Here is a 27,952-nt window from a genome sequence, read left to right as displayed (position 1 = left end):
AACTGCATCTATATGTACACATATACGTATATAAATTTGTTGCACGTACATGTATATGTATATATATATATGCGGATATAGATATATGTACGTAGATATATATACGTGCTTATGAAGCAGATAAGCGGTATTATTGTAAATAGAGAAAAGCAAACTTTTTTTGTATAACAGAAAGAAAAGATAGTTTCTTATAGATAATCATGTTTTACAAAAGAGGGTCCTAAGAAAGTTGAGCGTTAGTATTGTTCCAGTGTTGTTCTCATCTTTCGTTTTTCTTTTATTTTTTAATGTTATAAATGACTATTTAAGTACGTTTAAGTTAAGATTAGAAAAATATAGGAAGAGAATTAATAACGAAAATAATAGTAGTACCAATATAGCACGAATTAAGGGACAATTATTGCAATTTTCTATATTAACAGATATCATGGTTTCAGCAGTAGATAATTCAGTTATAAAATTAAAATTAGCATTATGTTGTTTAAAACGATATTTGTTATATAATAAAATTAAGCATATTGAAATATCCTCCACAATCCCCAAAAAAAGAAGAAAAAGAAAAAAAAAATTAGCCGACCGAAATAATTATTATGAAAATGATGATAATGTTGATAATGATAATGATGAAAATGAAAATGAAAATAAAAATGATGTAAATAACAGCATAGATAAAAATAATAATAGAAAAAATGTACAAATAAAAACCATATATTTTATAAGACATAGTGAATCAATATGGAATAGTGTTTTTAATAGGAGATTAACAACAAAAAATTTATTAAATATATTATTAGTATTCTTACATGAAATCATATTTCTATTTAGTAAAAGGTCAGGACTAATAGATTCCCCTTTAAGTAAAAGCGGAATAAAACAATCAGTTGAACTATCAAATTTTTTAAGTGGAGATATTAACAGAAATTCAAATGATAATCTGTTGTGCAATTCAAAACAGATAAAACACATGAAAAAAATGAAGAAGTTGAAACTATTGAAACAATTGAAACAATTGAAACAATTGAAACAATTGAAACATTTTAAACAATTGAAACATTTTAAACAACTGAAACAATTGAAACAATTGAAACAATTGAAACAATTGAAACAACTGAAACAATTGAAACAACTGAAACAATTGAAACAAATGAAATATTTGGAAAATGTTGCAAGGAATGTAGATCCTAGTAACCCTTCCACTTATGCTAAAGAGGATAGTAACACATCCACAGATGAAGAAGAGGCGTATCTTGAAGGAGCAGTAAGAACACGTGATAGGGGTGATGGTGCTATAAATAGGGTTAGGAATAATAACACAGAAAAATATAGAGAGGCACAAAAAGAAAGCACAATAAACGGGGAAAAAGTGGATAAAGAAGAAGGTACCAACAGTAAGGTGGATGAAGAAGACACATATAGTGAAATGGATGAAGAGGACTCGGACAGTGATGTGGATGAAGAAGATATAAATAGTGAAATGGATGAAGAAGATATAAATAGTGAAATGGATGAAGAAGAGACAAATAGTGAAATGGATGAAGAAGAGACAAATAGTGAAATGGATGAAGAATACACAAACCATGAAATGGATGAAGAAGGCTTAAATAAAGAAATGAATAAAGAAGATACAAATTGTAGAGTAGATGATACAAGAACAAAATATAGAGAAGGTGGTTCAAGAATGAAATGTAGTAGAGGCCGTGTTGATAGAACTAATTATAGAGGTCTTGTTGGAAAAATACGTTATAATAGAGACCGTGATACATCCTCTGTACCTAATACATATGATGCATTATCAACTGATGGTGATAGTTATATGAATACCGATTGTGATGATGGGGATATGATTATGATAGAATTACCCAATGTAAAATGTAATGCTAGTTATAATAATAAATGTAATAAAAAGTATAATAAAAAAGATGAAAATTCACAGCAAAGAAAACATAGAATAGAGAGAAGAAATACGAATAGGAGTAGTAACACAAGTAATGAAATTCCAACGAAGGGGGATAATAATAACATCTGCACAGAAAATTCAAATGATGTAGAAAATGAAAGTTCCATAAAATGTGCAGTTAACGAAAAAGAACGAACGGAAAAATACAATCATGAAGATATAAAGAAAATGAATGTACAAGATCATATAGATATTTTGAATAACGCAAAATATAAGAGTGTATTGTTATGCTCAGATTTAAGAAGAGCTTTATCAAGTTGCCTAATTTCATTTCATAAAAGAATAAATAAATATGATGAACCTATTAATGTTCTAAATTCTTTGCAAGAAATTAGCAGAAATCCTGATTCAATTCCATTATATAATTTTTATGAAAAATTTGATATTGCTAATGTTAAAAAGTTTTTGCATAAAGATATAGTTGATTTAATTGATGAAAATGTAAAACTAAGAAGAAATTATTCCCAAAATAGATTCTTAGATACCTTGTCATATATATTTAATAATGAGAATGATATTTTCATTATTTTCGGTCATAGTTTATGGTTTCTAAACTTCTTTAAAATATTCTTGAACTATCCACACACGGCAAAAAATCGCAAAATGAAAAATGCTAGTGTAGTAGTTTTCAGTATTTATAAATATGAAGAGGATAATACGCAAAAGTACGAAATCGATAAGGACAGTATTCAGGTTGTGTACAAAGGTTTCGAGCAAAAAGTGTATAACAAGGACTGAAAGGGAAAAAACGGGAGGAAGAGAATGCGAAAGAGAAAGAAGGAAAGAAAGAGGAAGTAAAAGAGGAAAGAAGATGAAAAAAAACAAATTGAAAAACACCAAAGCGAAGAAAAAGAAACGCGAAAATGCAAAGATTACAGACTAAGAATAAAGGAAGTAAATAATAAGTATTGATCAAATGATGTCTTGAATTACTACATAAGTAAAAGGGATTAAACGAACAGAAAAGAAAAAAAAATATATATATCAAAATTAAGAAAAAATGAAATGAACAAGTGCACATCTGATATACCTGTAATAACATTATCTCAAGCATTTTCGCGTGTATACAAAAGCAAAAACCTTTAGCAAGGAAGGAGAACAAGGATAAAAACAATGACATATGTGGAGCACGTGTTATATTTTTATGTTAAATAATATGAGAAATTAAAAATATTATTTTCCCTGCTTCCCCCTAAAAAATTTATAAACTTCCAATCTTGTATTATAAACTTCCAATCTTGTATTATAATCTTTTAATCTTGTAATATTTTTTTTTTTTTTAAAGCAAATTCTTTAATTCAAAAATCATGCTTTTAATGCTTATTAGTGAATGTTTACTTAAATCGTACCTACAAAAATAAAATTTTATTTTTGTTCTGCATATGTATATATGTACATATACATTACATACACATTACATATACACTATATACACAGCTACTTGAACAATTACAAACATATTCATTTTAATTCACATTTACATACACCTACACGTACACACTTTGTTGTACGTCAATATACCCTATTTGTGCCTAGTGATGTTTGTGTGCATACATACATGCGCACGAGTATATTCATTATTTCATGTAGTATTCATATGTGCACATTATTAGTGTGCACAGTGATTTGATTATTTATTATATATGTCTTTTTACATATACATACATAATAATATATATGGTGTAAAGGTAAATCTGTGCACGTTCATGCCACATATATATACATATATATATATATATATATATATTTTTAGTAGTACCTATTCATGTTAACTATATAGCTTGCCTTTTTTAAAAAATAATAATGCGTAATTTTATTTTTATAAAATAATGTGAGAAACTCACAACAAGTGAAAATATTAATGGAAAATATTCCATCACACAACTGTTTTAAAAGTAAATTGAAAAAATTATTCTTTCCCTGAATCATTCCCAAATAATCTAATGTTTTGAAAATGTATAAAATACTATTAGGACTAAATTTCAATTCTCTCTGTATTATTCTATGTTCTGTTATTTTTTTCATTTCATTAAAATAATCTAGTGAATTTTTTTTGTCCATTAATGTGCAAAAATAAAAAAAATTGGCTAGCTGTTTTTCTTTCAAGTAATAATTAAAAAAAAAATTTTTAGAATGCTGGAATATTTTTTCAATTTGTTCTTTTTGTATTCCAAACTTTTCATTTAAATATTTAAATTGTAATTTAAATGTTTGGGGGTTTATTAAATATTTATCTGATAAATAATTTACCTCCTTTTTTTTTTCATCATATATAAAGGTTATATCACTTTTTATCTTATTATCGTCATTACATATGCTGTTATAATATTCTTCTATTAATGAAGAGTTTTCATTAATTCTATAGTCACTATCATATATGTTTATATTTTTATAAACCATCAAATATATTATGCTAACATCTTTTAAGGATTTTATTAATTCATTATTTTTTATACTATTAACTGTTATAATTTTCATAAAATAAGACAATAAATATATAGGTATAGAATAAATCTTTTTGTTTATCTCTTTTACAAAATGAGCTTTTAATTGCTCTACTTTATCATTACATAACTTTGTTTCATATAATCCTTTAAAAATTAAGTATATTTGAAATATGCTAAAATTACTTATATTATATTTTATCTTACCATATAAAAAGTCGTTAAATAGGTTAAAAGAGTGGCTTAATTTTACCTGTACATTTTCCACCCCTTGTGTGCAGTTATTAATTCCTGTTATGTTCTCTTCATTGCTTCCACCAACATTTTCGTTTTTTTTATTTCTTTCCTTTTCTTTTCCTAAACTGTCATTATGACCATTCCGTTTCGTGATGATATTATATGGTTCTCTTAAAGTGCTGTATTTTAAAAAAGTGTATGTTACTAAACCTATGCTGTCCATGGAAGCTACATTTATATCATTTAAAACGTTATTATAAATAATTTTATAAATATGTTTGCTCTTCACTAATTTATCTTTTAATGAATAAAATAAAATACCTAGGTAGTTACTATCTAACAAATGACAATCTTTTTCTATTTTTCGAAATATATAATTCCATCTTAATTGTTGTCTACTACATTTAAAAATCGAATTAGAGAAACATAAAATAGAAATATGTTTTATATTTAATTTTTCTATATGATCATTTAGATAACCTGATAATTTGTTTATAACATCTTTGTTTCTTTCTTGAAAGAATAAATTTGTTCTATCTAATAGGCAAAAGACTAATAAAGACGAACACACAAGGTCAATTTCACTTAGACCTAAATCGTACTTACTAAACGTTTTCGCAATACTATCAAATAATAAATATGTGTTATTTATATTTTTAGAAATATGCGCACAATTAGAACTATCATTGGAATTAGTTCTATAATAACAAAAAAAAGAATTGACTATAGACAGAATATTATTAATATCAATATCATTTCTATTCAAGATTAGCAATGAACTATGCTGAATAATTTTATTATAAATTTCTTCATTGAAAAAATTAGAATTATGATTCATAGCGTACAATATGTTTGAACAACTTTTTATATTAAAAGAATATAAATTCGTTGAGATATTCCCAAGCATTGTAAGAAAAAAATAATGATTATAATAATCAGACTGAGAAGAATATTTAAAAATATAACTTAAAATATTTCCATTTATTTTATGAGCAATATTTGTGCACCTATTTAATAAACTCTTCCAAATATAGCTCTCACTTATATTTTCTTTTATACATTTATTCATAATTACACATAATGTTATGTGATCCATCTGTTCTATATATAAACTACCACCTAATTTGCTATGTAATGATATATTGGGATAACCGAAAAAATTTAAACTAGTTCTCTCGTTTATCATATCTGTATTTCCATTTTCTACTACAAACTGTTTATTTACATGTTTCTGTTTCCAGTACTCTCCCTTAATATTAATTTTGTGCACGTTCACATTTTCTGCTAATGGTCTTCTTGTTTTATATTTATCGTTCTGCTTGCTCCATTTCCTTTTACTGGGGGGGTTATAGTACCTTTTGTTAAAAAAAAGAAAATAAATTTTCCCCTTTACCGTCATTTAAATAGCCATAATCAGCTTGAAGTGGTATACATAAATATATAAGCATATATATATATATTTACGTATGGGCACATATGAACATGTACGCATATACAGATATGCACATATGTTTATTGAACAAATGGCATATTGCTATATAGGTGAAGAACTGCTCATGTATACTATTTAATACAATGCTACAGATTATAATAAAATGTTTTCCCCCCATCCATAATTACACACACCACAAAATGCGAGAAGCAATATGTTCTTACGTGCATGTAAAACAATTCAACGTGTCATAGTATATAAACTGGCATTTTTTTTAAGTCACAGTTTGTCAAGCTATAATATTTTTTGTTATATTCTTCCAATTATAATTTAAGAAACGCTACGATGATCTCCCAATACACGTGTTAACAGTAACGCTATTTTGTAAGTACAAAAAAATTACTTCAAAAGAGCTGTCAAACAAAGTCGGCTTAACCAATTTGTTTTTATCCATCGAATTTTTTATTTTATTCCATTTTATTTTATTTTATTTTGTTTTAATTTAAATTTATTTTAATTTATTTATGTATTTTTTTTTTTTTTTTCCTCTCTCATTTTTTCAATATTGCATGAACACGCAAGAAAAAAAAAGTCTTAATTTAAAAAGCTTGATTGCTGAAAAAAAAAAATAGAAAACCTATATTTTTATTGCACATATAGGTAATTAAACTATATACATTTAATCACATGAATTTTAAACAGGAAAAATAAAAGGAAAAGGAAAGTATCACAAAAATAAAATTCAAGAAACTGAAATTTAAAATAATTTAAAAGAACTACAATTTATTAAAAGAACAAGAAGAAAACAGAAAAAAAAAAATAGAAAGATGGAACACTGACACATCTTATTAACAGTTCATATATATTATTCGTATTTCATTTGGTGTTGAAGTTACTCTTTAATAAAATTATATTTTAATAACACTGTGCGTTGTTCAGCTATATATTATGAACAGTTAAACAGAGGTACTAAGAATAAATAAATTTAACTTTTGCAGAATTTAACAATAATGATTTTTTCAGCATATACCAAATCTTGGAAAAATTCTTAATATTAACTTTAAAAATATTTAATGACATATGTGGTTCAAAAAAAGCTTGGAATGTATAATATTTATACGTAATTATTATATATCGATTTATTAAAAAAAAAGAAATCCCCTGTGTCTTATGAGACCTATTAACACATATAAAAAGAGGCAAAATTTTAATTTCTTTTCCACCTAATTACAAAAAATTAAAGAATAATGTTACGAGCAACTATGCAATACTTTTTCATAAACTTAAATGGGGTAAAAAAGCATAATAAAATGAAGAATAACTGTAATAATAATAAGAACATGAGTAAGCGATGAATATAAAACATTTCTCAAGTGTGTTTTGTCCAACGTACACTTTTGCTTTGAGAATATTATGTCATTTTTTATTTTCCATATCATAATTTAAAATAATTTATATTTAAAATTTTAAACGAAAAACATTCATTTATTAGACAAAATTTTGTCCTGTAATATTGAATACTCATTTTTTGAGAATATTTTATAAGACCATAAATAAAATCTTGCAAAAAATTACATTAAATTATATATGTGTAACTTTCATAAGACAAGGGGATTAGAATAGTTACAAAATTAAAAAAATAAATTAAGATGAAAATTGCTTTTACGTTTAAGAGGAAAAAAATCAAAAGATCGAAAGACGAATCTTTCAATTTGTAATAAAAAGGCACATATAAACATATGTATAAATATATGTACACATACACATGTACATGTTTTATGCTACATAAGATAAAACTTGTCCTCTATAGTAATGCATTTTAAGTTGAAAAAGGTATGAAATAAGGATAAAACAGGGATAAAAAAGGAAAAAAGGGGTATATACTATAAGACGTATTAAAGAAAATAATAATTATTTCCTTTCTTTTAAATATTAAAATAGCAAATTTATGCACTGAAATTTGTAAATTTCCATTTTTCCTCAATATATACATAATGTAAAATTTCGTCAGCGCATATTTAAGCTGCTCATTTATTTTATATTTTTTTCATTTCCAGACTTACAATTTTGCTTTGTAGTTCACTATTTATTTATTAATTATTATTATTATTTTTACTTTATTTTCATTATTAATTATTTTTCTTATTATATATTTCGAATGTATAATCACGCATTAATGTAACCAATTTTTTCCTATATATTTATGTATTATGGTTTTTGAATGTCTAAAAATTATCCATTTGAATGTGTCCTTTCATTGGGATTAGTTTGCTTTTATTAGATATATGCACACAACACAAATTATAAAAAAAAAAAAAAATTAGTAAGGGGTACAAAATGACAAAATAACAACATGCAAAAAATAATACAATAAGGCTACTAAAAAATAAATAAAACAAAGACTAATACATGATTACAAATATAATTAAATTAAAAAAAATTGAACATGTTTTTTCAATTATTACATTTATAAAATAAAATATTTAGTGCGTATGCTTATGTTAAAAATTACTAAATTGATTAACACATTTTCCCAACTAAAAAATAATAGCATTATTATTTTTTTTTTTTTAACATATTTCATATTATATATATCTACTACAGAATATTATTATATAGTTTTTCCTTTTTAAGTATACTATATTTTATAATTCATTGTAACAGTTTTATGTGAATTCTTTTTCTATATATTTTTTTTCTTTATAATATTTTCACTGCTTATCCTTTTTCTTTTTTTTTTTTATTCAGTTCTTTTCATTAATCATTTTATTTTCTATATTTTTCTTTTTTCCTTTTTATCTTTTCCATTTCCCTAGCACTATCTTTTATTTTTCCAAATCAAAATTGAAGATGTAAATATACCCGGGTGTATTTAGTTTCCTTATTATATTATTATATTGTTGTTTTTTTTTTTTTTTTTTATACATCTCTAAATTTTTAATTATTATTTTGTATAACAAAAAAAAGTTTATAATATTAAATTAAAATGTAATATATTCATGTTGCCTTGAATAAATTTCGATGTACTAAAATTCCTGATATATAAAAAGTTCACTGGAAAAAATTGAAAAGCTATATTTTTTTTTTTTTTTTTTTTTTTCTTTTTATTCTATAGTAATTTTTTTTATTATTTTTTAAATAACATATTTAAAAAAGGAAAAAAAATTAATTTTTTAGCCTATTTGATGGAAATTTTGCCTTGAACAATAAACTGAAAGAGTAAATATTGGGCAAAACTGCAATATATATACGAGATATATTAGGTAAACGAACTTAACTATATTTTAAATAAATTTAGAGTTAATTTAAAAAAGTAAAAAAAGTTTGAGTATTCCAAAAACAAAAATATCCAAGATGTGAAAAGAAAATTTTGTAGTAGTACAAAATTCTTGAATATATAATAAATGATATTTTTCATTGTTAAACAAGTTATTAAGTACACTAATTAATACGTTCATTAAAATTCTTACAATATTTATATATAAAAAAATAAAATAGGAACTTTATAAAAATAGTATATCCTATTTCATTTAAGTAAGAAACTTTTCTATCAAAAATTAAATAGATAAATTTTAATATTAAGTAAAAGGGAGCAGTGTTATGGTACCTAGTTCATAGTGTGTTTATAATATACATATTCATGCAAGTACAAAAAAAAGTTTCAATGAAACTAATTGATTTTTGCGTTTTCCCATAACACTGAAATGGTATAACACGAGAAAATAATATATTTCCTGGAATAATATCAAAAAAAAAAAAATAATAATAATAATAATTTATTGTTAAGAACAGTTATAACATTATTGCACATGAATTATGCTCTAAGTTATCTTCCAAAAATTTGATGGAAATCATATTTTGTTATTATATTATAAAAAATTACATTGCACATCAAGAGAAAAGCACCTTTCAATGAAATTTATACGATCCTTTTATAGCAATAAAAAAAAAAAATTGAACAAAATTGACTAAAATTAGAGGAAATAAATAGGTAAAAACAAAGATAAAACATAATGTAATAAAAATTATGCCAGGTGCAATGACCGCATCGAGCAATAGCAGTAATGATACTACTGATATATGCTTTTCTAAAGATAGTGCTAAATTAAGATAATTTTATTTCATACATAGTTATTTAAATAAATATATAAATTTGTGAGTAGTAACATACTAAAGTGCCTGAATATATATATATATATATATATATATTTGAATATGTAAATGTGCTCACATGTACGTATATATATATATGTATATGCACCGTGATAGGTAAAAAAAATTCATTTTTTTTCAGAATTCATATTTAATGTTAAATTATCATTGAAGAAATAAAAGAAAAAAAGGGCTATTTGCTTAAGGGAGCGAATCGACATAGAAATAAATTTGCTTTTTTGCACAAAAGTTTAGGAAAAGCCTTTCTCCTCATTTTTCAATGTAAAAAAGGTAGATGATAACATTGCATATAACATAGAGAGCATGAATTGCATGAAATAGGATAAAGCAATTCCACCTCCCAAACTTTAATATTCACTTGTACTGAAATGTATATAAATACTTAAGTGTACACAATAAGAGTTATATGCAATATGTATATATATGCTACCTACATAAAAGGCAATATGCACATATACACTACGTATACATATATATATAAATATATATATTTGCATTGTACATTCGTCAAAAGTAATAGTATAAAATAAACGAGCAGTTAACATTTCTTACAGATTTCAATAAATACAAAACTAAAAAATGAAAAAATAAAAAATGAAAAGATTATAATAAAAGTAAAAAAACAAACACATAAAAACAAAAAAAGAGGAATTAATCAAAAAAAAAATTTAAAAAAAAAAAAAAAAAACACAGTACAGCACATAAAGAAAAATATAGAAAAAAAAAATTTTATCTTATGAGAAAAAAGTTTTTCCATTTAATAATTTTTCTTCACCAAATTATTTTAATAATATACATAATGTAATAGCAGTATTATATATATATAGATATATATATGCAAAAGAATGTACTTAAAGCGTACCCTTATGAAATGAAAATTTTGTGTAAATAATTTATGCATATTTTAGGATATATATTTTTAAGAGTATTCTTTCTTTTCTTTTCTTTCTTTTTCCTTTTTCCTTTTTCCTTTTTTCTTTTTTCTTTCCTTTTTTCTTTTTTCTTTTTTCTTTCCTTTTTTCTTTTTTCTTTTCTTTCTTTTTTCTTTTTTCTTTTTTCTTTCCTTTTTTCTTTTTTCTTTTTTCTTTCCTTTTTTCTTTTTTCTTTTTTCTTTCCTTTTTTCTTTTTTCTTTTTTCTTTCCTTTTTTCTTTTTTCTTTCCTTTTTTTCCTTTTTCATTCTTTTTTAATTTTATCCTTTTTTCATCTTTTTTTCATTCTTTTTTACCTTTTACATTTTTTCATGTTTACTTTCTTTTTGCAAATTTTATTTAAGTTATATTCATATATACGTATATGTATGCACGTATATGTGTATGCAAGTATATGTATTATGTATAAGTATATGTTTGCGTATATGTATGCGTGTGTGTATATGTATGCGTGTGTGTATATGTATGCGTATGTGTATGCTTGATTATAAATTATGAGCTGCAGCATGAATACTATGAACACATTGAACAGCAACACACAGCAATATTGCACTGAGAAAAATGAATCTTCATATAGTGAGGCAAGAATAAGCGAACAGCAGCATTGTAACTATCAAATGAACAATAACCCATATAACCCAGCACCGTCGATACCTACAAAATTATTCGTTAGCTCAATTCCCAAAAATTTAACGGAAAACGATATAAAAATTATATTTGAAGAATATGGAAATATAAAAGATGTTGTTTCTATAAAAGATAAGAAACCTAATACAAACAGAGCAAATGTATTTGTGTTAATGGAATCTATATACTATGCTCAAAAGGCAATACAAGATTTACATGGGAAAAAAGTTCTATGTGAAACGTTAGGCCCTTTAATAGTTAAGTTTGCAATAGGAGAGTTAGAAAAGTATGGAGTGAATATGAATAATGCAAATGAAAATGATTCGAAGTTATTTGTAGGATCCTTACCAAAAGATATAACAGAAGAACAGATAAGAAATATATTTAATCGATATGGAAATGTTACAGAAGTTTATATAATGAAAAATTCGAATGGTGTTAGTAAAAGGTGTGCATTCGTTAATTATGCTTATAAAGAGCAAGGAATATTTGCCATACAAAATTTAAATGGAAAATTAGCTATTGAAAATTCCGAAAAACCTATTGAGGTCCGATTTGCAGAAATGAAAAATCAGCAACAGGAAAAACAGTTGTTTAATAGAACATTATTAAATCCATTAAATAAGGGAAACCTCAATAACAATAATAATGGCAATAATAATGGCAATAATAACGGCAATAATAACTATAATAATGGAAACAATGGTAACAACAATCCAGGAAATAATAATAATAATAATAATGGTGCATATATACAGACCCAACAATTTAAAAATATGCATGTAAACTCTTTTAATAGATATCCCCTACATATGAACTATAATTTACAAAATAACGGAAACCGACAAAGAAATACAAACAATACAGCGTCCTCACCTTGGAAACAATATTTTTCAAAAGAAGAGGGAAGACCCTACTATCATAATGAAATAACTGGACAAACCCAATGGCATAAACCTAGAAAAATGGATGAAGATTTTATAAATCCATTAAATATGAATGAAGTATCAGGACCTGTAGGAGCAAATATTTTTATTTTTCATATTCCAAATGAATGGACACAAAATGATTTATTAGCTGCATTTTCTCCTTTTGGAAATATTATATCTGCACATATCGCTACAGAAAAGGATACAGGAAGAAATAGAGGCTTTGCTTTTGTTTCTTATGACAATGTGGATAGTGCAATTAATGCAGTGAAATATATGAACGGCTTTTTAGCTCATAAAAAGAAATTAAAAGTTACTATAAAAAAAGGAGAAGAGCAGTATGTGCAGGCTTTGTTAAGTCAAAGGAGCACATTAACAAATCCAGAAAATAGGAGAAACTTTATGAACTCACCAGCCCATACGTAGATCCAGTTTTGGAAGCTGCTGGAATAGTACGCTTTTTGTGGTATGCATGTTTCAGATATGTGTTCCAGATGTATGGATCCACATATATAATCCTATATGTATATATATATATATATATATGTATATGTATATGTGTACATATACCAATTGTGAAAGACACAATTGACAGCAAGAATTTTTAGAAGTAGAACTGCGCAAACATAGACGAACAATATGCACAAATAGAGTTAACAAAGTCAACATAATATGAGATATGGAAAAGAAAATTTGAGCATGTATATAATGGCCACAAACAGGTTAAACGCACAGACTTTATATGCCTTTTTCATGGCTTCTTATTTGATTACATCCATGAATTTTTTGTAGTTCCACTATGTAATGTGTACTGTGTACACGTATACATGTACATACATACATTAACGTATATTTATATGTACACTTATACGTATACGTATAAATGTATATGTTACGTACAACCTTAATATGAATATTCCAATTTTGTACATCCACAATTAGATTTGCACAAATCTGTTTATGGGCACGTATGCGTATATACTAATTACGTATATACACATACATATATTACGTACATATATATACATACATACATACGTACGTGCACACTTAATTATATATTCATTAATGTGCAAACATTATATGTGAAACACTTTTCATGTATAGTTTATGTTATTTCAACAAATATCAAAAGCGTAAATTAATGTGTGTTTTGAAATTTATGAAAAAAAAAAGAAAAAAAAAAATGAAATTGAAAATGGGTTTGTTGGCATGTTTAATATGATATTATAATTTACATGCAGTTTTAACTTTTTTTTTTCTTTTTTTTTTTTTTTTATTATATTTTTATTTTTTTTATTTTAACTTGTGCACGAATTCATAATTTTTTGTAAAAGTTGTTAATGCCATGTTTCATAAAATCATGAATATTAATCCATGTGCAATGTGTATCATTAGCTTTTGTTATCTAGCTATATTATATTTCGTTTATTTTTTAATTACATGTTTAAATGTGTAATAACAATATTGTATATATTTTGCATATGTACATTAGTACGTGTGTATGTTTAAAAGTAGATTTTAATAAAGCATTTTTTCTTTTTTTTATTAAATGATTTTTATAGTATAAAGCATAATATATATATATATATATATATATATATATATAATAGTATTATATACAATATATAGTGCAATATATAATATTACACATAATTTATATACGTTCAAAAATGTGAAGTTAAAGTATTCTTGTTCAGTTACATCCCATGTATATATATGTACCCATGCATATACACAAACCTGCGCATTTACATGTACATGCACACATATGTATTTACATATATATTTATGCATTCAGACATACATGTAGGAATATATGTAATATGCATGTACATGCAGACAGATAAGTATATATAATGCGCAGTTTAAATTCCTATAAACAGAAGGGTGCAATATTTTTACGTACTCAGCTGTTTATTTATTTATTTATTTATCTACCAATATATCATTTTTTATCATTCTTACTGATGAAATATATTTTCTAAAAAGAAAAGTATTATTTTGAAAACTTACCAGAAAATGTACAAAATTAACAAAAAAAAAAAAAAAAAAATACTTAAATATATATTAATCTTATTTAATAGTGGAATGTCATTTTAAGAAAAAATAGTATGTTTAGTGTTTAAACAGGGTTCTGTTAATAATGTAAATTCTTATGAATGGAAATAAACACATTATAAGTTAGCTCTTCCGTAATGCATATATATAGATCCATGTTTACACAGAACATATTTGCAAAATAAAGAGAAGTTTCATGGATACATTTTAGGTGTACATTCGCACATATATACTTAAACGCATATATCTACGTGTATAAATATGTGCACGTAGATAGAACATGTATGCGTATATATATATATGTACATGTATGTTCTCATGTTAGCTCACTTTCACCTTCCATTTATGTTACTCCACATGTCCCATAGCACATCTTTATTAAAACAAAAAGTGGAATTACAAATATTTTAATATAATAATAAAATTTTAAATTTTAGAAAAAAAAGCACAAAAATGTTTTTAAAAAAAGGGGTAGATGTGTACATCCTACATACCGAAACTTGTACTCATTGGTATGCATTAGTTATAGCAACCCTGCTTCTATATATTTACGGTGTAAATTTTTTTTTTTTTATTTTTAGTAACATATACTTTAAAATAAAAATAATTTAAAAATGGATGAATTGTTTTTATTATATTTTTCTTTTCTTTTTCTATTTCTCCTCTTTTTTTGGATTGAAAAAATATTTTTATAACAAAATTTTCCTTTTCAATATACACATGCTCGTAAACTTTTTTTTAAAAAAACATGAACTATATAGTAATCTAACGAATTCGAAAAAAAAAGTACTTTGATACGAAGAATAACATTTTACAAATTTTCCTTTAACGTACACGTATGAGAACTTATTACAGACGACGTGCTTTTCTCAACCTCGTTATGTATATACATTACATAAATTCATTAACTCATTAACTTGTTAATATATTATAGTACAAATGGCACATATAACAAGAAATTTATAAGCTCCAAAAAACTCTGCAAGTTACACATATAAAAAGATATATATTTAAAAAAAAAAAAAAGTAAAAGCTAAAAGTGAATACATTTATTTAACAATACTAGATGCATTTCTTCGTTATAATTTATAAGGTTTCAACAAATATTTAATTTTCTTAATTCAAAATAAAAAAGGTACTTATATATATGTATATATTCGTAAATGTTCATACATACACATTTAAATAATGAACAAAACTAATTCACAATATAATTAAAAGAAAATTAAAAAAATCATTATAATTATTAAACTTCTTAAAGCATGATAAGCACATAAAAAAATCTTCCTAACAATTTTTTACTACTCATGAATTAGCGTCTTTTTCTCTTTACTCATACACACGTTTGTAAATATTTATATCTATATACATATATATATATATATATACATACGTATATACGTACATTTATATGTGTATTTTTTACGTATGTGTTTATATGTATAAACATTCCTTTTTTTTTTCTCTTTCAAGGAATAAGTACATTGCATATATGTTTGCAGTTCAAAAATATTTTCTCATACTTATTTTTTCTGAAAAATTCTTTTATATGATAATATATACCATGTTCCTTCAATGATTGTCAAATCTTCCATCATTTTTTAACATTTTCGTAACTCCTCTTTTTTATTGGCTTATTCTACTTTTATTGTGCTTTTTACTTTTTCTTTTACTTTTTTTACAGCATCTTTTTTTTTTAATTCTTGTGGCATTATTTTATATGAATCTTTTACTGTACTGTTTTTATTAGCTTTTTTATTTTTTGTGTTTGCCCTTATATATGTACATACTGTGATATGTATTTAATATGTATGACATGATATGTATATTGTACGTACTAAATGCTTAGGTAAAATATACATATGAGCGATATGTACGTACGATAATTGTATGTACGATAATTGTATGTACGATAATTGTATGTGCAATAATTATATCTACAATTTAAATATGTGCGTAATATATATGTACTTATGTTTATAAATTTTGTTCTTTTACTGTTAAATGCATTTTACAATACGCTATTAACTTAAGTACGAAAATTAAAATGACATTATTTTACACAAAATATATAAATTCATACGTACATATATATATTTGTATATCCTTTTGTATCTTTAATTTTTTATAAAATTCCAATTTTCACTTTTCATTGTTCTTTTGAGCTTCATAATTACATTAATTTTTTTTTTTTTTATTGTTAAAACTTACAATTTACATATGAACTGTTAATATGTGATTAACAACAAAAGCAAAATTTCGTATTTTACGTAAGTTAATAAAAAAATAATTTTTTTTTTTTGAATTTTATATACCTTCTTTCCAAAACTATAAAAATAATAAAACAAAGCTGCATTCCATAAATTATTAATATATATATGTATTGTATATATATATATATATATATATATATATATATATATATATAGTACATGTTTAATTATCGAAATAACAGTTTTTATCGCACAAATTTAGGCAAACGTTTTTACATATTTACATATATACATATATACAGGTGATGTACCTTTTTGTAATCAATATTTCATTTATTTTATGATCCTCCTTTTTTCTTTTTTTTTTGGTGTGAGGTTTATGTTAAAGAATGATAAATTATTGTGTATAACTAAATAAATAAATGAACGTACATATATATATATGTATATACATATATATTATATGTATTTCTTTTAAAAGATTTCTGTTTATCAGTCCATTTTTTCAATGAGTTTCAATCGAATTACATTTTGAGGTAGATATGAAATTCTCCTTTTATAGTGTACGTTCAATTTTGACAAAAAATCCTTGTGTGTGATTAAACAAATGTTTATATAAGCATATATATAAGCATATATATATATATATGTACGTACGTGTATATATATATATATGTAAAATATATGCGTGAACATAAAAACATATATAAACATGTAAGAAATAGATGGAAACGTATATAAATGCATGTTCCCATAGAAACATATACGCAGAGAATATAAGTGTTTATAGTTATAAAAAAGTACGTGACCACTTGTGCCATTTTTTTAAAAAGCGCTTTGAATGTACCAGCAGTAGTCTCAGTACTTGTGCATATATATAAATGTATATGTATGTATGTGTAACGTTGAGAAGATTTAGACTACTTCTTAAATGAACGTAGTTAATATGTAAGATGGTTTAGTACAGATAATTAAAAGGAAACAATGCAAGATAGAAATGAAAAGAACAGGAAAAATAGTACTTCTACAAAAGGTTCTTTTATAGAAAATATTAATGAGGAAAAAAAAAAAAAAAAAAAGGGAAGAAAAGATAGTCGAGATGATATTACTGAGGAAAAACAAGGTCCCGTTAAAAGAACAATCAAAAATAAATATTGCAAAAAAGATTGTACAGAAGATGACGTAATGATAATGGCTCCTAGTAGTCCTATAACTACGCATAACTATAACAATAACGATGAGAATGGCAATGATAATAACAGTGACAAAAACAATAACAACAACAGTAACAGTAACAGTACCAATAATGCTGGTAAAAAAAAAAGAAGTACTGATGAATTAATCGGGAAGAATGTACTCACAGAAGATTTAAGTGTGAACAAAGGTGATTCGAAAAATGAAATTAAAAAAAAAAAAGTTTATAAAGATATGAAATATTATAAAGATATAAAACAAATGAAAGAATACATTAATATGAAAAATACAAATAGTAGATTTACGAATTTTATGAGATTTTATGGTTATTATAGAGGAGCACATAATTCTAGTAAATATAAAACACTTATTACTAATCAAGATGATACCAATAATAATATTAATAGTTATGCACCAAAAGAAAACTCAAAATCGAAATTAGAAACATTTAAAGTAAGATTCATTTGGTCATGTGTTATATTATTTTTTTGTTTTTTTATATTAGCCTTGGGACATTTTTATTTGTGTATACTAGTTTTATTATCGGTTACTGTAGTATATAATGAAATTGTATCTTTAAAAAGTATAGAAAATAAAGATAAAAAATTACCTCAAATATTTTATATAAGATGGTATTGGTTTATCTTAACCATATTAGCATGGGGAATACCGTGGGCATTACCAAGATTAAATCATCAATTTCGTTTGTTTAAATATTTGTTAAAATATCATTCGATAAATATGTTTATATTAGCATTTTGGGGGTTTGTTTGGTTTATATTATCCTTAAGAAAATTTTCTATGAGATACCAGTTTTCTCAAATAGGAATTATATTATTAACCTCCTTACTTGTTGTAACTCAATCCTTAATGCATATTGCAAATATTTATTCTGGTTTAATTTGGTTTTTTATTCCTGTATCCTCAGTTGTAGTAAATGACACATTTGCATATATATTTGGAATTTTATTTGGAAAAACTCAATTAATTGAATTATCCCCTAAGAAAACAGTTGAAGGTTTTGTAGGTTCGTCTATTATAACAATTTTATGGGGTGTATTTGCAACCCGGTGTTTACAGCATTATAAATATTTTGCATGCCCCCAAAATAATATTTCTTTTATCCCCTTTTACACAATGTTTACAAGTGATTGCGAAGATAATGCTATTTTTCATCAAAAGGTGTATATTTTACCGACCCATTTGTCCAATTACTTACCAGTTGATAAAATTTATTACACCAAAATGACTGTACATGGATTAGTTCTCAGTGCATTTGCCGCTTTCTTAGCTCCCTTTGGTGGATTTTTTGCTTCAGGATTTAAAAGAGCATTGAAAATTAAAGATTTTGGACAAACTATTCCAGGGCATGGGGGATTTACAGACCGATTAGATTGTCAGATTTTTATTGGTATGTTTACATATGTTTATTTGAAATCATTTGCAAAAATTAAAAGTAGAGTTCATTATTCGTATGATGTACTTATAGATTCAATACAAAAACTAGATCATAAGGAAATTATGCGTCTTTTTAATCAATTAAAAAACATGATAGACAAGAAAAGGAGGAAAACAATCAATACGAAAATAAATCAAGAGAAGTTTGCTTCAAAAGATCCAGTACGCAACGATGACGAGATATTGAGTTAAAAAATACATGTGAAGTTGGAAAGTTGTACAGCAATATCATATATAGTATGGTGACCTATATAGTACGCATTATAAGAGTATCATATATATTAAATAACATACGCAGAGCATGCGAAATAAGAAATTAGCGCAAATTTTTTGTTTTTAATACACTCAAATAATTTTGAACCCTTACAATCAGGACCTTGTGTATATATATATAATACATGGATATATGTTTTTTTCTTTTTTGTGCACCTATTTTTATTTAAAAAAAAAAAGAAAAAGTGCAATCTTACAAAATTTAAGAAGAAAAAAATTATGGAAATTTGTATTTACATTTTCATATATAGCATATATTATGTTAATCAGAAGATAGATCAAATAAATGTGAAATAATTATTTGCTGAACTAATCCATGCTTTGAATAATCATTCTCTTTGCAATAAAGCAGACATATGCACAATGCGTGTGCACATGTAAGAATACATATATATATATATATATATATATATATATATATATATATATATATATATATATATATGTATCTAAATATGCACACACATTTTTCTCACCGCTTATATTAAGAATGAATTTAATTAATAGCCTTGCTTAGAAAAAAAAGTGAAAAAAGAAAAAAGTTCCATACGCATAAAACGTAATTGTTAATGTTAAGCTAGCTATTTTTTATTATGTATTATTTTTATTATTATTTTTTTTATTGTTATTATTATTATTATTATCATTATTGTTATTATAATTAATATTTATTATTTATTATAATTATTTTTTTATTTTATTTTTTTTTTTTTTATTTTTTTTTTCATTTCTTCATTTTGTAAAATTATCTTTCTATAATTTTAACTATGCTTTTATTAAATGTAATACAGTAATAAAAAAAAAAAAAAAAAGAGACAGAAAAAGAAAAAGTAAAAACTGTGTATATTATGCGTTTTTTATATAACATATTCCTTTGTTCCTTTATTTCATTAAATTCTTGCATTCACTTCTATATATTTCATTAATAGCATATCACTTTTCTTTTTATTTTTATTTCAACGTTTTTAAAGTATATTTATAATGATTCAATTTTCTTTTTTTTTTTAATGATTTTAAAATTATAAAAACAAATTTCCTATGTTTAATCTGCAAATTTATTCAGTATAACACTATAACAAATAAAAAAAAAAAAAAAAAAAGTACAAGAATTTGAAAAAATATAGTCTTTTAAACGTAATTCTGCCTTTTGCGTTAGTAACCGTTTACACAATTTTTATGTATTCTGGAGTACTATATATGGCTTACGAAAAATAGTTTATGTAGAGGACTTCTCATTTTAATTAGCACGCACTGTTTTGTTTTTTACCAAAGAAAGCATAGCAAATGAGCTTAAATTAACGAGAATTCATAAGGAAAATAGGTATTTCTACTTATACGGAATAACAATATTGGAAATTTAGTACTTAAAAAAAGAGGTACATGAAAAACCAAGAAAAGCAGGTGTAAAATTGAAGTATAATAGGAAAAATAAAAAATGCTTAAATTCATTTACTGTTAATATGTACACTTTTTTGAATACATTATTAAAAGTGTTATAAAATTATAAAGTGTGTGCAAAATGAAAGGAAAATATGGTTACATCAGTTAAAAACGAAAAATAAAAATATGCCACTAACCAGTATAAACAATGAAAGAAATTAAAAAAAATTGTAGTAATAATGACTGCTGCAGAAATGGCAGCAGTAATAGCAGCAGTAATAGCAGCAGAAACAGCAGCAGAAACTAAAGCGGTAATAATAACAGAACTGCAAATATGTGTACGAAGAAATATTACTTGTGGTCATATGCACAGTATAATAAAAAGGTGTTTAATTATGCTTTTCATTTTTCTTCCTTTTTTATTAAATTTTTTCCCCCTCTTGACTGCAACAGATTCACTTAAGCATGTCTCTTAACTCATTCAAATAATCAAGAATAGTATTTTTGTATATAAGGTCTACCTTTATTTCACTATATAAACTATATAACCTATTAATACAGTGTATTGTTAGGATGATGTCGACATTTTCATTTAATAATTTCGGTTTTCTATTTAAATATCTTGTTATATTAAGAATTATAATGCCCCATAATCCTCTTAAATTATTACTTTGTAATTTAATAGCTAAGCAAAAATACTTGCTACTTAATTCTAATTGATTAATTGTATAATGTAATTCTGCACATGTTAATATATAATATAAATTCGTAGGAATGTGTAATAAAATTTCTTCGAAACAAAATATGGCATAACTATATAAACAATTTATTATATATATTTCCCCTAATTCATGCCATGATTCTATATCTACCGGAAACTCTTTTAAGTGGTCATTTAATAGTTGTATAACTTTATTTATATCTTTTTCTACTATTTTTTTTAAATTCATAATTCTTGCTCTTATCAAAATATCACAAGGATCTTTTTTAAGAAAATTCTTATAAATATTTAATGCTTCTTCATTTTTATTTGTACATTCACATATCATTCCTTTTAATATATTTAATTTTTTCCCATCTATTTTACCGAATTTTTCTTTTAACTTGTTAAAACATATATCTATAAATTCATTTAAATTTAATTCAATTGATGCCTTTAAAATATTTTCATATAGACTCCATTTATATAACTGGTTCTTTGCTTTGTTCTTTTTCATTAATTTCATTCCATAAAAAATTATTAATTCTTGTATATCCTTCTCCAAAGAATTCTGATAGTGCTTCTCTATCATGCTCACATTATTTCCTTCATAGAACAAAATGTTCTCTTCATCCATTTTACATTTACACGCATATAAACGTAGATCAGAAAAAAATATATAGTAAAATAAAATAAAATAATAAAAAAAATTAAAATTAAAATTAAAATTACCCTATTTTGCTTTTTTAACACTGTTATTGCGTCCTGCTTACGCCCAACGTAGTTTTATTCTGCAAATTTATTCGTCGATCGCCGCACTTGTCTCTTCGTACGTTTTCATGTATACTTATAACAAATATGTACTTTACATTCCGTTTCTTCCAGCTTTCCCTTTCTTACGTTGTTAATGTTGTTCTATATAAGTAGTTTGTACTTCTCTTATTTGTTATTTGAATTTTAAAGCGAATAATTTTCTGCTTTACTCTGCTTTCTCTGTTCTTCTTTATATCTTGTTACTTCTTTTTTTTTTTTTTCTTTCTAGCTCTATATATATTTTTATTACTCGCTTTTATTTTATTCTTCCATTTATTCTTTATGGGTAACTCATCGTTAATTAGTTATATTTCATTATACATATAAATTAAAAAAAAAAAATTACATGATTAAATTCCTAATTTATTTTAATTTTTTATTTTTCTTTACTGAAAGTGAATTCAGAAGTAACTATTTTTGCATATATTTGTTTTATCCCTTATATGCTACCTTCTCTTATACATTTCATTGTATATTTATTATATCCTCTTTATGTTCTATTTGGCAAATTATTTAATTTAATTGATTATATTTAATACCACACATATATATATTATTTTTGTTTTATTATGAGGAGTTTTCTTATTCCTAGTTCGCCAATACATGGAGTAAGGCAATATATGATATGCACTGTGCGATGAAAGAAATGGTAAAAAAAGGTAAAGTAACGAAGAAAATAAGATTAAAACAAAGGACACAAAAAAAATTGCCCGAAATTATATATTTTTTTTTTATTTATTTTTTTAAACAGTACCTTTTTATATTTAAAAGCTAGATGACAAATAAAAAGGTACCTTTTTTTCAAATTCACTGATTTTATATCACAATATCTTTAAAGTTATAAAAAAGAAAAAAATTAGGTAGTGCATTTTGTGGAATTACGAAAATTGGAAAAAGAGTAATAATGAGCTTTCTAAATATTTCCTTACGAACTTGCAAGATGGTGATAAAATTAAAGTCGTATTTTACGCTTTTTCAAGAAAGTGTAACTTGCACAAAAAATGAACACATAAATAAAAAAGCCCTCAATTTACTTAATATAGTATATATTCAGAATGGAACGACATAACTAAATTATAGTTTTTGTACAATATTCGTATCATTTTGTTGTGTCAAGTATTTTTAAAACCAAATAAAATTAAAATAAATATAATAAAATAAAACATAAAATTTTGTTTTAAATTTATCATGTGTTAACGTGTATTTTCTTTTCCTAATTAATGCATCAAAGAAAGAAAATATTGTAATGTAGACATTTAAAAAAAAAAAAAAAAAAAAAAAAGAATATTTCAGGTTTCTCATTACACATTTTTTTTTTTTTTTTTTTTGTTTCATTTCTTCACAATAATTTAATATCGATTATACTCCATTTTATAACTTGCTTACTTTTAGTATATAGTTAAAAAGGTCAATTCGCTAAGTGCAGATTTTTAAGAAAATAAAGTACAAAATGTTAAACATCAGCTGCTACTGATAACTCGTTGATTGAGGAATAAAAATACTTCCACGTTTTGTAAATTGATATACTCAAATATAAAAGAAATATGCTATATTTATTTGAATGAAATTAGTATGTACAGACATGTGTGATATACATGCATGACACGTTTTTATAGCTATTAAAAAAGAATTTGAGAAAAATGTTTGAAAAAATAAAAAAAAATAAAATAATAAATATAGCTTATCTTAAAACGTGAAGATACGTCACCCATAATTAGATTACATTTGCAATAATATGTAATTTTATACATATATAAGTTTAAATCGTTGAAACAAACTGATACTTGAGTATATGTTTGTATATACATGTGTATATATGTGTGTATGAGTATATAAGCATATATGGGTACATAAGTGCGTACGTGTATATATATATACTCAATTTCTTGCAATTTTTAAATTAATAGAAAATGTGTCACCAAGACCTTATCGCACATGAATATATTACGTGCTGTAAGGGGCACACTTTTATAGTTTATTCAAAGAATTTACGGATAAATGACGATAAAGAAGTAGACTACTCTATACCAACATTAAATCAGAAAAATGATTCACCCAATAATAATGTTAATAAAAAGAATGTAGTTGTGCTTCTTTTACATGGGTTAAATGGTGGCACGTACCAATTCGAAAAATTATTTACGTCGCTCATTCGTTTTAACTATCGGTTTCTGTCCCTAGGTTATGCACATGTGTACGTGTGTATATTGTATATATATTTATATGCATATGTGTATGTATATACACATACTTGTGTACACAAATAATATAACCATTATGCCGTTAAGAAGGCCTTGCAAATGACACGTCATACCTTTCACACTTAACAGACTTTTATGGCCATGGGAATAGTAGCTTGTTTGAGAACCTAAATAAATTTACTGAAAAATTATATACACAGCAAATATATGATGTTTTAGAAAAAAAAAATGTTTTAAATGAAAATTTTATTGTCGTTGCGTTTTCCATGGGATGTATTATTGCCGGTAATTCATTACGTTGTTTTGTTTTGCCTTATTTTGTTTTTCCTTGTCGTGTTTTATTTTATTTTACTTTACTTTTTTTTTTTTTTTTTTTTTACTATTTTGTACTTTGTTTAATTTTTTCTTTTTCTTTTTAAAATAGCTGAAAAATTGATTGGCGTTTTTTCATTTGTTTTTTCTGTTAGCTCACCTTTCTGTAGATAGTAAAATAAAAGTAAAAAAGTTTTGCTTAATTAGTGCTGCTGGAATGGCCAAACCTAGACATCGATTCTTAATGTAATTTTTTTTTTTTTTTTTTTCATTTCCTCATGAAATGTATCTATGAATATATGCTTATAAAATATAACATGAACAGTTGTAACAGTAACATGTGTGTATGTCCCTATATAGTAACACCAGTTCTTAACATCGTAGTATATATTATATGCATAAACATACAAAGTCAAGAATCAATATACATGCTTTTTATTTTTTTCGTAGTTTCCTCTTAAAGCATAACAGATGCCTTTTTCTCAGACTAGCAAAGCGATATAGCCGTTCGGTTATTTCGGAGGATACAGTTAAAGTTATAAAAAAATATTTAAAATTGCTATATATACTTTTGTAAAAATATATATATTATTTTTTCTTTTATACTATTTTTTTTTTTTTTTTTTTTTTTAAATAAATTAGAATGATTATTACAACTTTGAGAACAATTTAGAAGACGCAACAAAGCGATATTCTATTCTTAAGGAAAATGTAAAATTAGAACATTTTGATAGCACCTCATTTTGTCCTTTCTTGTATATATTAATGTTGTATTGTTTGTAAATCCATATATATAAATATATATGTACTATATGTATTATGTGTATTATGTATGCAACCACAAGTCTACACATGTTTATTTGTGATATTGGGAAAAATATAAGAGTACATGTACATATATACATATATTTAAATGTATATGTGTGCTTGCATATTTCAATATTTGTTTGCTTCAAAAAAAAAAGAAAAATTTTTGATTGAAAATCATGCTTTTGGAATAGTCATCTGACTACTATAATAATACACAATAACCTCCATTCATTTGTAATTATTATTTTTTTCTTTTTATTACATAGCAAGAAAAATTTATTGAGACATTTCTGAAGGTACTAATTGGATTAAATATACAAGACTCTAAGAAGCAGTATTCTGCATTGTTAAAATCAAACGTTGACGTTCTTTTCATCTACGGGTAAGCGTACATCCGTGCGGGTATACTTATGTAAGTACGCATGCAAGTATGTATATATATAAGCATGTATGTATACATATATATATATATATATATATTACACCGCACTCGCATGTCTCATATAAGACTGTACTGTGCGCTTTTATTAACATAAAAATAATATTTTTTACCCAACCCACGCAATTACATTGAAGCATAATAAAGTTAACCTTTTTTCATTTCGTTTTATGCGTTTTGCTCAAAAAATATTTTTCTATAAATTTATAATGAATACAAAAATTATTCTTCTACTTTACAGTAGGGAGGATAAAATAACTCCGTACGCGCACACCATAAAGTTTTTAGAAAAAAAAAAGGAATTCGTTAAAAATGTGAAAATGATAATTTTGCCTGAATGCTGTCATCTTGTCATTCACGAAAAGTTTAACGAACTAGTCTATCATTTGATGCATTTCTTGGAGTAAGTTGTGGTACGCATACAGAGTAGTTATGCATAGGTTTTAATTTTAAGAATTAGGAAAAATTAGATTAAAAAAAAAAAAAAAAAAAAAGCCGTTAAACACAACACTTGAATTGAATAAAGCTAAACTTTTTTCTCACTGCTTTTTCTGTTTGCACTTTTTTAGATATATTTTTTTTTTTTTTTTTTTTTTAAATATTATCTCAAATAATAATTGCGTGCGGTAAACTGTAAATATCCTTAAATTTGAGCTTAATGTTTTAAAACATCTTGTGCCCTTGTACATATCCCCACTAAGTAACCACTTTAATAAACGTACATACATACATTGTGGTAATACATGCATTTTTCATATTAACATCTTAATTGTATACAACGATTTATTAATTATTACGTAGGTCTAATTTCCATCTCTGCTAAATTTAACTCGAATTATATTGATACATAAAAGCATTAAAAAATGAACATTTTATATATAAATAACACGTATTTTGAGATCATATTCAAGCATATGTACTCCTTTATCAACAGTTGTTAATTTTATTTTATATATTTCATTTTATTTTATTTTACTTTATTTTTCTTCACACAATATCTTTATTTGTAGAAAATGTAAGATAATACTCTCGTCTTTTTTTTTTTTTTAATTTAGATATTCTCATAAGAACAATACAAGAGATACTCCTTCGCTTTAATTTGTTTTGATTTATTTTATTTTTTTTTCTCTTCAAACTTCTATCAATGCCTTTTTTTCTATATATGCGTTTTATAAAAATATTGATATACACAATTTCTTTTTGCGATTTATACAAAAGGCTAATATAAAAATTAAGAAAGAAGGATAAAAAACTGTTTATTTTGTTTTTTTATTTTTTCACTAAAACAGTGACATATATGTATATTTATATATATTGAATACTAATTGAAAAAATAAAAAAAATTAACGTAAAAGAGCGAAATTTAAAT

At 24.3% G+C, this 27,952-nt stretch overlaps 6 protein-coding genes across 6 annotated transcripts; 4 read left to right on the top strand and 2 right to left on the bottom strand.

Annotated features, from left to right (window-relative positions):
• Window positions 1-427: 427 nt before the first annotated feature.
• Window positions 428-2,695, top strand: PmUG01_13048800 (conserved Plasmodium protein, unknown function; the record flags this gene model as incomplete). Its single annotated transcript, XM_029007490.1, has 1 exon — window positions 428-2,695. The coding sequence occupies one exon, from the start codon at window positions 428-430 to the stop codon at window positions 2,693-2,695; it is 2,268 nt and encodes a 755-aa protein (XP_028863873.1).
• Window positions 2,696-3,706: 1,011 nt separating this feature from the next.
• On the bottom strand, window positions 3,707-6,037 carry PmUG01_13048700 (conserved Plasmodium protein, unknown function; the record flags this gene model as incomplete). The annotated part of the gene is made up of 1 exon (XM_029007488.1): window positions 3,707-6,037. The coding sequence occupies one exon, from the start codon at window positions 6,035-6,037 to the stop codon at window positions 3,707-3,709; it is 2,331 nt and encodes a 776-aa protein (XP_028863872.1).
• A 5,642-nt stretch (window positions 6,038-11,679) lies between these two features.
• On the top strand, window positions 11,680-13,155 carry CELF2 (CUGBP Elav-like family member 2, putative; the record flags this gene model as incomplete). Its single annotated transcript, XM_029007487.1, has 1 exon — window positions 11,680-13,155. One exon carries the CDS (start codon window positions 11,680-11,682, stop codon window positions 13,153-13,155), a length of 1,476 nt encoding a protein of 491 aa, XP_028863871.1.
• Window positions 13,156-17,987: 4,832 nt separating this feature from the next.
• On the top strand, window positions 17,988-19,847 carry CDS (cytidine diphosphate-diacylglycerol synthase, putative; the record flags this gene model as incomplete). The annotated part of the gene is made up of 1 exon (XM_029007486.1): window positions 17,988-19,847. The coding sequence occupies one exon, from the start codon at window positions 17,988-17,990 to the stop codon at window positions 19,845-19,847; it is 1,860 nt and encodes a 619-aa protein (XP_028863870.1).
• Window positions 19,848-21,763: 1,916 nt separating this feature from the next.
• On the bottom strand, window positions 21,764-22,645 carry EMC2 (ER membrane protein complex subunit 2, putative; the record flags this gene model as incomplete). The annotated part of the gene is made up of 1 exon (XM_029007485.1): window positions 21,764-22,645. The coding sequence occupies one exon, from the start codon at window positions 22,643-22,645 to the stop codon at window positions 21,764-21,766; it is 882 nt and encodes a 293-aa protein (XP_028863869.1).
• A 2,086-nt stretch (window positions 22,646-24,731) lies between these two features.
• PmUG01_13048300 (alpha/beta hydrolase, putative) lies at window positions 24,732-26,990 on the top strand (the record flags this gene model as incomplete). The annotated part of the gene is made up of 7 exons (XM_029007484.1): window positions 24,732-25,023; window positions 25,152-25,307; window positions 25,490-25,580; window positions 25,785-25,869; window positions 25,977-26,045; window positions 26,411-26,526; window positions 26,825-26,990. The coding sequence occupies 7 exons, from the start codon at window positions 24,732-24,734 to the stop codon at window positions 26,988-26,990; spliced, it is 975 nt and encodes a 324-aa protein (XP_028863868.1).
• Between the last annotated feature and the right edge of the window lie 962 nt (window positions 26,991-27,952).

This window comes from Plasmodium malariae (genome assembly GCF_900090045.1).
Source record: "Plasmodium malariae genome assembly, chromosome: 13".
Taxonomy (NCBI): domain Eukaryota; phylum Apicomplexa; class Aconoidasida; order Haemosporida; family Plasmodiidae; genus Plasmodium; species Plasmodium malariae.
Note: the sequence above shows the minus strand (reverse complement) of the source record. Positions and strands in the feature narration are given on the sequence as shown.